This window comes from Musca autumnalis, unplaced genomic scaffold, assembly GCF_047663935.1.
Source record: "Musca autumnalis isolate F117 unplaced genomic scaffold, ASM4766393v1 scaffold_2, whole genome shotgun sequence".
Lineage (NCBI taxonomy): Eukaryota > Metazoa > Arthropoda > Insecta > Diptera > Muscidae > Musca > Musca autumnalis.
Window position 1 is genome coordinate 241,542,341 of NW_027411755.1, and position 14,756 is coordinate 241,557,096.

Genomic DNA, 14,756 nt, shown 5'->3' on the forward strand with positions numbered 1-14,756 from the left:
TCACTCTACTGGGAACAAAACCTTACTTTTATCGAATTTGTAATATTTGTTAATCAAAGTCTTCTGGTACTTTCAATATTGGGTTAACAATTCGAGCTTAATGATATGAAACCACCTTTTTCTTGTCAAGCTCAAGGGACATTTCTAGCAATACAACTTGTAGAAAATTTGAAAATACTCAGATATTATATTGAGGTTTTCCCTCGGTAGATTGTGTTTGATGTTGTCTAGCCTGGGAATCAAACCCCCGAACTCTGTAGAAATAGTTCTTTAAGGTCAAATAGCAAAGCAAATTTTATCCCCTTTTTTTTCGGTTTCCGCTCCATAGAAACTAAACCATTTAAAAATCAAGAAAACAATCAATCACAAAAATTTAGCAAGGATTTCAGTAAAAAAAAACTTTCTTGAACATCCGAACTCTTTGTGTGGTCAAAACTTTAGAAAATATTCGATTTTTTAGTTTTTTTCTCCGATTCTGGTCACCAGATACCGAACCGATCAAAATTCAATAGCACAAATAACTGCAAAAGTGTACCTTATACCTGAGTAAAAAACTTTCTAAAACATATGAAAATTCTAGGAACGTTCCTTCAAGTTGAATTTAAATGGTTTAGTTTATACAAAAATTGCTGTACCTACGCCAATGGTGGCTAATACTCGTATATAAATAGTTCGTTAATTTAATAACCAACAAATTTGTTGATTAATGGCTTCAAATAAAATATAATTAAAATATTTAACGTTAATGGAATGACAGGAGACGTTGACAAAACCCCCAAAAAACTATTGCAAATTAAATTAACGTCAAAGTCTTTGTGGATGGTAGAGAGAAAAAACACGTTTGTGTCTTAAGTCTTTTGTTTATGTTCACAAAGTCCCCGAGACTGGCTGGTTACAAGGAAATTTGAACGACTTTGCTTATTTTTTCTTTGCAAACTGGCTTTTGGCAAATCTATAAGACTGAAATGCTTTAGCTTAAGTATTGTTATTTTATTTGTGCATGTGTGTGTATATTTGTGCATTTGTCTCAGCCTTGCTTACCTGTGAATTAACTGGCATTGATTCCAACACTTTTACATGGTACTCATTACGTTCAAATTCTGGTGGATTATCATTGACATCCTGTACTTCCACGACAATGGTTAAATTGCTTGATAAACGTGGCTGCCCAGCGTCCATGGCAGTGACAATTAACGTATGTCTCTGTGAAGTTTCGTAATCCAAGTGTCGTGACAATGTTAGGTGGCCTGAACGTGCATCGATAGTAAAAAGATTTTGTAACTTAGAACCAATGCCACTGCTGCTGCTGCTGCTGACACTATCACCAGTAGTAGCTGCAGCACCACCACCTCCACTGCCGCCACCACTACTGCTGCCATATGCAGATGTTTGGCTGCTAGAAGATGTACCGTGTACAGTTTTTAAGCCAGAAGCTTGATTATTTTGTGTTGATGCATTCTGTTGAGACGACGAAGATGCTCCACCAGCACCACCATTACCGGCTGTGTTTGCTGTTGCTCCGGCTGTTGTTCCTGTCTTTTGTGAAGACATCGTGACATTGTTGAATGTGTCTGTCGTTGTTAACATTGTCAATATATATGAGATTTCAGCATTTTTACCAGAATCCCTGTCATTAGCATAAGCGGCATACAAAGGTTTGCCCAATTCGAAATTTTCAGGAACTGAGATGCGTATGATATTCGTTTCGAATTCGGGTGCATTGTCATTAACATCTTCGATTATAATATTGACCTGTGTTGGTGGATGGAAGAAAAAAAAGAAGAAGACAGTGAAGTTAAGGCAAATGCTGAGAATTCTTGTTAGTTTTTCGTTAAAGAAAATAAAATTTGTAGTTGACGATGACAGACAAACAGGATTTTTTGGAATACATTTTTAAAGGAGAATGGTTAACAGGGATTGGGAGTGGTTATTGGAAGAAAGGATCAGAGTTATCCCCGTACGGCTATGAATGCTTCTTATATATGGTTTTAACTTACTTGGGTATATCCTTGATGCGAAGTATGACTCATTGTTGCCTGTACGTTAAGCAGCACATGGGATTTCATTTCCCGATCTAAGGTATTGGCCACACGTATGTTGCCGGAATTTTCATCTATGGTAAAGTAACCTTCATTATTGCCACCATAAATGGAATAATGGACAGCATTGCGATTTACTGGAACAGAAAAGATAAAAAATTGATTAAATTTAAGATAAAATAATTTATTAAATTAAAATAGATAGATATAAAATTAATTTAGATTTTTGAAAAAAAATATTTTTGAAGGACAAATAAATGTGATTTTTTTTAGAAAGGCCAACATACGTGGAGTTTTAAAGAATATTTTTTCAAGGACTATCAGGCCAACAAACGTGGATTTTTAAAGAATATTTTTTCAAGGACTATCAGCAAACAAACGTGGATTTTTAAAGAATATTTTTCAAGGGCTATCAGGCCAACAAACGTGGATTTTTAAAGAATTTTTTTTCAAGGACCATCAGGGCAACAAATGTGGATTTTTAAACGTTAAGTTTTATAGAATATTTTTCAAGGACCATCAGGCCAACAAACGTGGATTTTTAAAGAATATTTTTTCAAGGACCATCAGGCCAACAAACGTGGATTTTTAAAGAATATTTTTTTCAAGGACTATCAGGCCAACAAACGTGGATTTTTAAAGAATATTTTTTCAAGGACTATCAGGCCAACAAACGTGGATTTTTAAAGAATATTTTTTCAAGGACTATCAGGCCAACAAACGTGGATTTTTAAAGAATATTTTTTCAAGGACTATCAGGCCAACAAACGTGGATTTTTAAAGAATATTTTTTCAAGGACTATCAGGCCAACAAACGTGGATTTTTAAAGAATATTTTTTCAAGGACTATCAGGCCAACAAACGTGGATTTTTAAAGAATATTTTTTCAAGGACTATTAGGCCAACAAACGTGGATTTTTAAAGAATATTTTTTCAAGGACTATCAGGCCAACAAACGTGGATTTTTAAAGAATATTTTTTTCAAGGACTATCAGGCCAACAAACGTGGATTTTTAAAGAATATTATTTCAAAGACTATCAGGCCAACAAACGTGGATTTTTAAAGAACGTTTTTTCAAGGACTATCAGGCCAACAAACGTGGATTTTTAAAGAATATTTTTTCAAGGACTATCAGGCCAACAAACGTGGATTTTTAAAGAATATTTTTTCAAGGACTATCAGGCCAACAAACGTATATTTTTAAAGAATATTTTTTCAAGGACTATCAGGCCAACAAACGTGGATTTTTAAAGAATATTTTTTCAAGGACTATCAGGCCAACAAACGTGGATTTTTAAAGAATATTTTTTCAAGGACTATCAGGCCAACAAACGTGGATTTTTAAAGAATATTTTTTCAAGGACTATCAGGCCAACAAACGTGGATTTTTAAAGAATATTTTTCAAGGACTATCAGGCCAACAAACGTGGATTTTTTAAGAATATTTTTTCAAGGACTATCAGGCCAACAAACGTGGATTTTTAAAGAATATTTTTTCAAGGACTATCAGGCCAACAAACGTGGATTTTTAAAGAATATTTTTTCAAGGACTATCAGGCCAACAAACGTGGATTTTTAAAGAATATTTTTTCAAGGACTATCAGGCCAACAAACGTGGATTTTTAAAGAATATTTTTTCAAGGACTATCAGGCCAACAAACGTGGATTTTTAAAGAATATTTTTTCAAGGACTATCAGGCCAACAAACGTGGATTTTTAAAGAATATTTTTTCAAGGACTATCAGGCCAACAAACGTGGATTTTTAAAGAATATTTTTTCAAGGACTATCAGGCCAACAAACGTGGATTTTTAAAGAATATTTTTTCAAGGACTATCAGGCCAACAAACGTGGATTTTTAAAGAATATTTTTTCAAGGACTATCAGGCCAACAAACGTGGATTTTTAAAGAATATTTTTTCAAGGACTATCAGGCCAACAAACGTGGATTTTTAAAGAATATTTTTTCAAGGACTATCAGGCCAACAAACGTGGATTTTTAAAGAATATTTTTTCAAGGACTATCAGGCCAACAAACGTGGATTTTTAAAGAATATTTTTTCAAGGACTATCAGGCCAACAAACGTGGATTTTTAAAGAATATTTTTTCAAGGACTATCAGGCCAACAAACGTGGATTTTTAAAGAATATTTTTTCAAGGACTATCAGGCCAACAAACGTGGATTTTTAAAGAATATTTTTTCAAGGACTATCAGGCCAACAAACGTGGATTTTTAAAGAATATTTTTCAAGGACTATCAGGCCAACAAACGTGGACTTTTAAAGATTGTTCCTTGTTGTAATAAAATTGTCTTTTGGTTTAAAATGATTTTTTCCATTATTTTTTGCTACAAAAATATAACTACTTAAAATTCCTTTAAAAAACCACTTGAGTTTGGAGCCCCTTTTAGAATCCTTTCTTTTCGCTAAATCCCAAAACCACACAAAAAATTTATTAATATGGAACAAAATGCGTTTTTTGGTTTTATTTGTTGAAACCTCTTAAAAAACGGGGAACACAAAACAAAATTGTCTATACTGTCAATCAAATGTTCAGATATTTGTTTCCAAATCATTGAATTAATGAATGCCTTTTTTTGCTTCAATGAGTTTAAATTGAAAATGAAGAATGAAATGAAAAGGAAGAACAAAACAACATAATATCTTCTCTTTTGGCATTATTATCTAAAGGATCGTTAAGGCAATGATGATGACGACGATGATGATGGGCCTCATTAAAATGTTGACAAGGCAAAAAATCCCAATGGGGTGCACAGTGTTTTGAAAATCACAAAAAATAATAAATAGAAAAGTAAATTTTGAAATCATGGAAAGAGTAAGGAAGAAATTGAGGAGGATATTTCAAAATAAAGCTCGGTAGTGGTGTGAGATAATTTTTGAAACAAACAAATCACAGTGCAATTTTCTTATAATTCTTCCCATCTTGAAACTACTTTTTATTGAAGAGATCCCCCCTTTAATCCAATAAATTCAAAATTGCAAAAATATTTGCAGCCGATCATTTCATTTTAATCTTCTGCCAAAAAAAGAAACAACAAAAAAATCAAAAACAACGCCTTATTCAACCAACCAAAAACTCCAATGCAAAAACAACAACACTACATTCTTATTTTCAGTTTCATTTTTTGTTATTATTTCTTTTTCTCTTCTTTTAACTCACCTGCATCTGTGCTCGTCGCCTGTATTGTACCCACAACCGTGCCACGCATGACATCCTCTTTTACGTAGAAATTATAACGTAATTTTTCAAATATTGGTGGTCTTTGCGTGGCATCAATTATGTTCGCATATACTAAAGCATCGTGTTGTGTCCTCAATCCGCCACCATCGCTGGCCGATACATTCAACACATGTTGCAATGATTGCGTGCGCGTCGATAACATATTGGGGCGATTTACAAAAATTTCACCCGTTGCACGATCGATGCGAAATAAACTGACATCATTGCCGCCAACAATGCGATAGGTAAGTGCACCGAAACGTCCTGAATCCGGATCGGTAGCCATAACGGTGACAATCGGTATCTGGGCATTTGCCGTGCCGGTTTGTGCTGAGCCAGAGCTAGCCGACGACAATGACGAAGATGAATCACGCAGTGATACCTTATATTGGGATGGATAAAATGTTGGACGATTGTCATTGATATCGGTTAGTTGTATTTTAACAATGGCTGTTGTACTTAAACCACCTGAAATAAGAAGAAGCATACGGAATGTTGTAATTAAATAATTATTTGAAAAATATAATACAACTTTTTATCAAAAAAATTAACAATTTTATATATTTATTTTATATTTTATATTTTATATTTTATATTTTATATTTTATATTTTATATTTTATATTTTATATTTTATATTTTATATTTTATATTTTATATTTTATATTTTATATTTTATATTTTATATTTTATATTTTATATTTTATATTTTATATTTTATATTTTATATTTTATATTTTATATTTTATATTTTATATTTTATATTTTATATTTTATATTTTATATTTTATATTTTATATTTTATATTTTATATTTTATATTTTATATTTTATATTTTATATTTTATATTTTATATTTTATATTTTATATTTTATATTTTATATTTTATATTTTATATTTTATATTTTATATTTTATATTTTATATTTTATATTTTATATTTTATATTTTATATTTTATATTTTATATTTTATATTTTATATTTTATATTTTATATTTTATATTTTATATTTTATATTTTATATTTTATATTTTATATTTTATATTTTATATTTTATATTTTATATTTTATATTTTATATTTTATATTTTATATTTTATATTTTATATTTTATATTTTATATTTTATATTTTATATTTTATATTTTATATTTTATATTTTATATTTTATATTTTATATTTTATATTTTATATTTTATATTTTATATTTTATATTTTATATTTTATATTTTATATTTTATATTTTATATTTTATATTTTATATTTTATATTTTATATTTTATATTTTATATTTTATATTTTATATTTTATATTTTATATTTTATATTTTATATTTTATATTTTATATTTTATATTTTATATTTTATATTTTATATTTTATATTTTATATTTTATATTTTATATTTTATATTTTATATTTTATATTTTATATTTTATATTTTATATTTTATATTTTATATTTTATATTTTATATTTTATATTTTATATTTTATATTTTATATTTTATATTTTATATTTTATATTTTATATTTTATATTTTATATTTTATATTTTATATTTTATATTTTATATTTTATATTTTATATTTTATATTTTATATTTTATATTTTATATTTTATATTTTATATTTTATATTTTATATTTTATATTTTATATTTTATATTTTATATTTTATATTTTATATTTTATATTTTATATTTTATATTTTATATTTTATATTTTATATTTTATATTTTATATTTTATATTTTATATTTTATATTTTATATTTTATATTTTATATTTTATATTTTATATTTTATATTTTATATTTTATATTTTATATTTTATATTTTATATTTTATATTTTATATTTTATATTTTATATTTTATATTTTATATTTTATATTTTATATTTTATATTTTATATTTTATATTTTATATTTTATATTTTATATTTTATATTTTATATTTTATATTTTATATTTTATATTTTATATTTTATATTTTATATTTTATATTTTATATTTTATATTTTATATTTTATATTTTATATTTTATATTTTATATTTTATATTTTATATTTTATATTTTATATTTTATATTTTATATTTTATATTTTATATTTTATATTTTATATTTTATATTTTATATTTTATATTTTATATTTTATATTTTATATTTTATATTTTATATTTTATATTTTATATTTTATATTTTATATTTTATATTTTATATTTTATATTTTATATTTTATATTTTATATTTTATATTTTATATTTTATATTTTATATTTTATATTTTATATTTTATATTTTATATTTTATATTTTATATTTTATATTTTATATTTTATATTTTATATTTTATATTTTATATTTTATATTTTATATTTTATATTTTATATTTTATATTTTATATTTTATATTTTATATTTTATATTTTATATTTTATATTTTATATTTTATATTTTATATTTTATATTTTATATTTTATATTTTATATTTTATATTTTATATTTTATATTTTATATTTTATATTTTATATTTTATATTTTATATTTTATATTTTATATTTTATATTTTATATTTTATATTTTATATTTTATATTTTATATTTTATATTTTATATTTTATATTTTATATTTTATATTTTATATTTTATATTTTATATTTTATATTTTATATTTTATATTTTATATTTTATATTTTATATTTTATATTTTATATTTTATATTTTATATTTTATATTTTATATTTTATATTTTATATTTTATATTTTATATTTTATATTTTATATTTTATATTTTATATTTTATATTTTATATTTTATATTTTATATTTTATATTTTATATTTTATATTTTATATTTTATATTTTATATTTTATATTTTATATTTTATATTTTATATTTTATATTTTATATTTTATATTTTATATTTTATATTTTATATTTTATATTTTATATTTTATATTTTATATTTTATATTTTATATTTTATATTTTATATTTTATATTTTATATTTTATATTTTATATTTTATATTTTATATTTTATATTTTATATTTTATATTTTATATTTTATATTTTATATTTTATATTTTATATTTTATATTTTATATTTTATATTTTATATTTTATATTTTATATTTTATATTTTATATTTTATATTTTATATTTTATATTTTATATTTTATATTTTATATTTTATATTTTATATTTTATATTTTATATTTTATATTTTATATTTTATATTTTATATTTTATATTTTATATTTTATATTTTATATTTTATATTTTATATTTTATATTTTATATTTTATATTTTATATTTTATATTTTATATTTTATATTTTATATTTTATATTTTATATTTTATATTTTATATTTTATATTTTATATTTTATATTTTATATTTTATATTTTATATTTTATATTTTATATTTTATATTTTATATTTTATATTTTATATTTTATATTTTATATTTTATATTTTATATTTTATATTTTATATTTTATATTTTATATTTTATATTTTATATTTTATATTTTATATTTTATATTTTATATTTTATATTTTATATTTTATATTTTATATTTTATATTTTATATTTTATATTTTATATTTTATATTTTATATTTTATATTTTATATTTTATATTTTATATTTTATATTTTATATTTTATATTTTATATTTTATATTTTATATTTTATATTTTATATTTTATATTTTATATTTTATATTTTATATTTTATATTTTATATTTTATATTTTATATTTTATATTTTATATTTTATATTTTATATTTTATATTTTATATTTTATATTTTATATTTTATATTTTATATTTTATATTTTATATTTTATATTTTATATTTTATATTTTATATTTTATATTTTATATTTTATATTTTATATTTTATATTTTATATTTTATATTTTATATTTTATATTTTATATTTTATATTTTATATTTTATATTTTATATTTTATATTTTATATTTTATATTTTATATTTTATATTTTATATTTTATATTTTATATTTTATATTTTATATTTTATATTTTATATTTTATATTTTATATTTTATATTTTATATTTTATATTTTATATTTTATATTTTATATTTTATATTTTATATTTTATATTTTATATTTTATATTTTATATTTTATATTTTATATTTTATATTTTATATTTTATATTTTATATTTTATATTTTATATTTTATATTTTATATTTTATATTTTATATTTTATATTTTATATTTTATATTTTATATTTTATATTTTATATTTTATATTTTATATTTTATATTTTATATTTTATATTTTATATTTTATATTTTATATTTTATATTTTATATTTTATATTTTATATTTTATATTTTATATTTTATATTTTATATTTTATATTTTATATTTTATATTTTATATTTTATATTTTATATTTTATATTTTATATTTTATATTTTATATTTTATATTTTATATTTTATATTTTATATTTTATATTTTATATTTTATATTTTATATTTTATATTTTATATTTTATATTTTATATTTTATATTTTATATTTTATATTTTATATTTTATATTTTATATTTTATATTTTATATTTTATATTTTATATTTTATATTTTATATTTTATATTTTATATTTTATATTTTATATTTTATATTTTATATTTTATATTTTATATTTTATATTTTATATTTTATATTTTATATTTTATATTTTATATTTTATATTTTATATTTTATATTTTATATTTTATATTTTATATTTTATATTTTATATTTTATATTTTATATTTTATATTTTATATTTTATATTTTATATTTTATATTTTATATTTTATATTTTATATTTTATATTTTATATTTTATATTTTATATTTTATATTTTATATTTTATATTTTATATTTTATATTTTATATTTTATATTTTATATTTTATATTTTATATTTTATATTTTATATTTTATATTTTATATTTTATATTTTATATTTTATATTTTATATTTTATATTTTATATTTTATATTTTATATTTTATATTTTATATTTTATATTTTATATTTTATATTTTATATTTTATATTTTATATTTTATATTTTATATTTTATATTTTATATTTTATATTTTATATTTTATATTTTATATTTTATATTTTATATTTTATATTTTATATTTTATATTTTATATTTTATATTTTATATTTTATATTTTATATTTTATATTTTATATTTTATATTTTATATTTTATATTTTATATTTTATATTTTATATTTTATATTTTATATTTTATATTTTATATTTTATATTTTATATTTTATATTTTATATTTTATATTTTATATTTTATATTTTATATTTTATATTTTATATTTTATATTTTATATTTTATATTTTATATTTTATATTTTATATTTTATATTTTATATTTTATATTTTATATTTTATATTTTATATTTTATATTTTATATTTTATATTTTATATTTTATATTTTATATTTTATATTTTATATTTTATATTTTATATTTTATATTTTATATTTTATATTTTATATTTTATATTTTATATTTTATATTTTATATTTTATATTTTATATTTTATATTTTATATTTTATATTTTATATTTTATATTTTATATTTTATATTTTATATTTTATATTTTATATTTTATATTTTATATTTTATATTTTATATTTTATATTTTATATTTTATATTTTATATTTTATATTTTATATTTTATATTTTATATTTTATATTTTATATTTTATATTTTATATTTTATATTTTATATTTTATATTTTATATTTTATATTTTATATTTTATATTTTATATTTTATATTTTATATTTTATATTTTATATTTTATATTTTATATTTTATATTTTATATTTTATATTTTATATTTTATATTTTATATTTTATATTTTATATTTTATATTTTATATTTTATATTTTATATTTTATATTTTATATTTTATATTTTATATTTTATATTTTATATTTTATATTTTATATTTTATATTTTATATTTTATATTTTATATTTTATATTTTATATTTTATATTTTATATTTTATATTTTATATTTTATATTTTATATTTTATATTTTATATTTTATATTTTATATTTTATATTTTATATTTTATATTTTATATTTTATATTTTATATTTTATATTTTATATTTTATATTTTATATTTTATATTTTATATTTTATATTTTATATTTTATATTTTATATTTTATATTTTATATTTTATATTTTATATTTTATATTTTATATTTTATATTTTATATTTTATATTTTATATTTTATATTTTATATTTTATATTTTATATTTTATATTTTATATTTTATATTTTATATTTTATATTTTATATTTTATATTTTATATTTTATATTTTATATTTTATATTTTATATTTTATATTTTATATTTTATATTTTATATTTTATATTTTATATTTTATATTTTATATTTTATATTTTATATTTTATATTTTATATTTTATATTTTATATTTTATATTTTATATTTTATATTTTATATTTTATATTTTATATTTTATATTTTATATTTTATATTTTATATTTTATATTTTATATTTTATATTTTATATTTTATATTTTATATTTTATATTTTATATTTTATATTTTATATTTTATATTTTATATTTTATATTTTATATTTTATATTTTATATTTTATATTTTATATTTTATATTTTATATTTTATATTTTATATTTTATATTTTATATTTTATATTTTATATTTTATATTTTATATTTTATATTTTATATTTTATATTTTATATTTTATATTTTATATTTTATATTTTATATTTTATATTTTATATTTTATATTTTATATTTTATATTTTATATTTTATATTTTATATTTTATATTTTATATTTTATATTTTATATTTTATATTTTATATTTTATATTTTATATTTTATATTTTATATTTTATATTTTATATTTTATATTTTATATTTTATATTTTATATTTTATATTTTATATTTTATATTTTATATTTTATATTTTATATTTTATATTTTATATTTTATATTTTATATTTTATATTTTATATTTTATATTTTATATTTTATATTTTATATTTTATATTTTATATTTTATATTTTATATTTTATATTTTATATTTTATATTTTATATTTTATATTTTATATTTTATATTTTATATTTTATATTTTATATTTTATATTTTATATTTTATATTTTATATTTTATATTTTATATTTTATATTTTATATTTTATATTTTATATTTTATATTTTATATTTTATATTTTATATTTTATATTTTATATTTTATATTTTATATTTTATATTTTATATTTTATATTTTATATTTTATATTTTATATTTTATATTTTATATTTTATATTTTATATTTTATATTTTATATTTTATATTTTATATTTTATATTTTATATTTTATATTTTATATTTTATATTTTATATTTTATATTTTATATTTTATATTTTATATTTTATATTTTATATTTTATATTTTATATTTTATATTTTATATTTTATATTTTATATTTTATATTTTATATTTTATATTTTATATTTTATATTTTATATTTTATATTTTATATTTTATATTTTATATTTTATATTTTATATTTTATATTTTATATTTTATATTTTATATTTTATATTTTATATTTTATATTTTATATTTTATATTTTATATTTTATATTTTATATTTTATATTTTATATTTTATATTTTATATTTTATATTTTATATTTTATATTTTATATTTTATATTTTATATTTTATATTTTATATTTTATATTTTATATTTTATATTTTATATTTTATATTTTATATTTTATATTTTATATTTTATATTTTATATTTTATATTTTATATTTTATATTTTATATTTTATATTTTATATTTTATATTTTATATTTTATATTTTATATTTTATATTTTATATTTTATATTTTATATTTTATATTTTATATTTTATATTTTATATTTTATATTTTATATTTTATATTTTATATTTTATATTTTATATTTTATATTTTATATTTTATATTTTATATTTTATATTTTATATTTTATATTTTATATTTTATATTTTATATTTTATATTTTATATTTTATATTTTATATTTTATATTTTATATTTTATATTTTATATTTTATATTTTATATTTTATCTTTTATATTTTATATTTTATATTTTACATATTTTTTATATTTTATATTTGATAGAGTCACATAGGTTATGAAAAAAAAAATATTTTACTCTTGAACTTACCTCTATCTGTGGCCACAACCGGAAACTCGTAAACATTTTTCTTTTCAAAATCCAAATCACCAGCAATACAAATTTCACCAGATGCTGGACGGACCTCAAATTCGTTAATTGGTCGACTTAACGGACCCATGGTGTAAGTGACCATGGCATTAACACCACAATCCGGGTCATTAGCTGACACCTGTAAGCAAAAGAAGAATACCAAACTCATTAGAATACGAAATAAAAAAAAACCAAAATAACAAACACTAAACAAAATTAAATTATTAAAAAGATAACAGTAAACAATAACAAAGTTTAACAACTAAAATAACACCTTAATGGCAAACAACAGCTTTAAATGGGCATAATTAACATTTTAACTTTTGGTCCGAGTAACAGACATAATTACATGTTTTGTCAAAGTTTTTTTTTTGTTTATAACGAAGACTAGTTTTAACCCATAAGCAGCGAAGAAGGGTCTCAAAAGGTCATCACAAAAGTCAAATGATAGAGCAAGATTTGTATGCGTCTCCCATCGAATTACGAGTATCTTATGGGAACAATAATGCGGTAATTCAAAACTTCAACAAGACATGTGTTGTAGTCCCTGAATTTTCCAAATAAAATAATGTTGGCTCTTATATTGTGAGAGTATAGCGAAATAAATAAAATGCTTTTTTATTTCCACTTGTTTTTAGGGTTAACACTTTGCCAAATTGTTAATCCAAACGAACGAAAAGGTACCCAGGTAATTCTTAACATCCTAAATTGTTAAATAATTTGAACTTTTGCCTAAAATTTTTCCCATTGTCCACGTAATTGTAATTTTTGGTTATTATGTTAATTTTTTTTTTGCTTTTTGTGGGTACACAAAAATATATATTTTTTCAATTAAAATTCCTGCTGCAGCAAAAAATATTATACGACCACAAAGATCTTGTCGTAGAAATCCACTGACCAACATCCATGGTCGTACTATGTGTGTTATGTTTGGCCTACAAAAATAATGCCAGACAAAGAATTATTTTTTGGTTGTTTTCGTATAGCCTGTGATCACTATCGGCGGTGTGTGTACAGTATAAGCCAACCAGCAGCAAATGTTTGAAACAAAATTAACAACAAAAGAATTGACCAGCAAAAATGCATAATTTTGTATAGTATTTTTTCTTTTATAAAGGAGGTAGGTTTGTTGTTGCC

General features: G+C 16.1%; 1 protein-coding gene across 1 annotated transcript in view; it reads right to left on the reverse strand.

Annotated features, from left to right (window-relative positions):
* The window catches only part of ds (dachsous cadherin-related 1), a 644,900-nt gene that overhangs the window by 116,282 nt on the left and 513,862 nt on the right, over positions 1-14,756 (reverse strand). Inside the window, exons 3-6 of the mRNA XM_073971174.1 lie at positions 13,578-13,758; positions 5,221-5,748; positions 1,998-2,176; positions 1,042-1,752 (exon numbers count right to left, since the gene is read on the reverse strand). Of these exons, the coding sequence (XP_073827275.1) occupies positions 1,042-1,752; positions 1,998-2,176; positions 5,221-5,748; positions 13,578-13,758 (1,599 nt within the window). The remainder of the gene's footprint in view (positions 1-1,041; positions 1,753-1,997; positions 2,177-5,220; positions 5,749-13,577; positions 13,759-14,756) is intronic.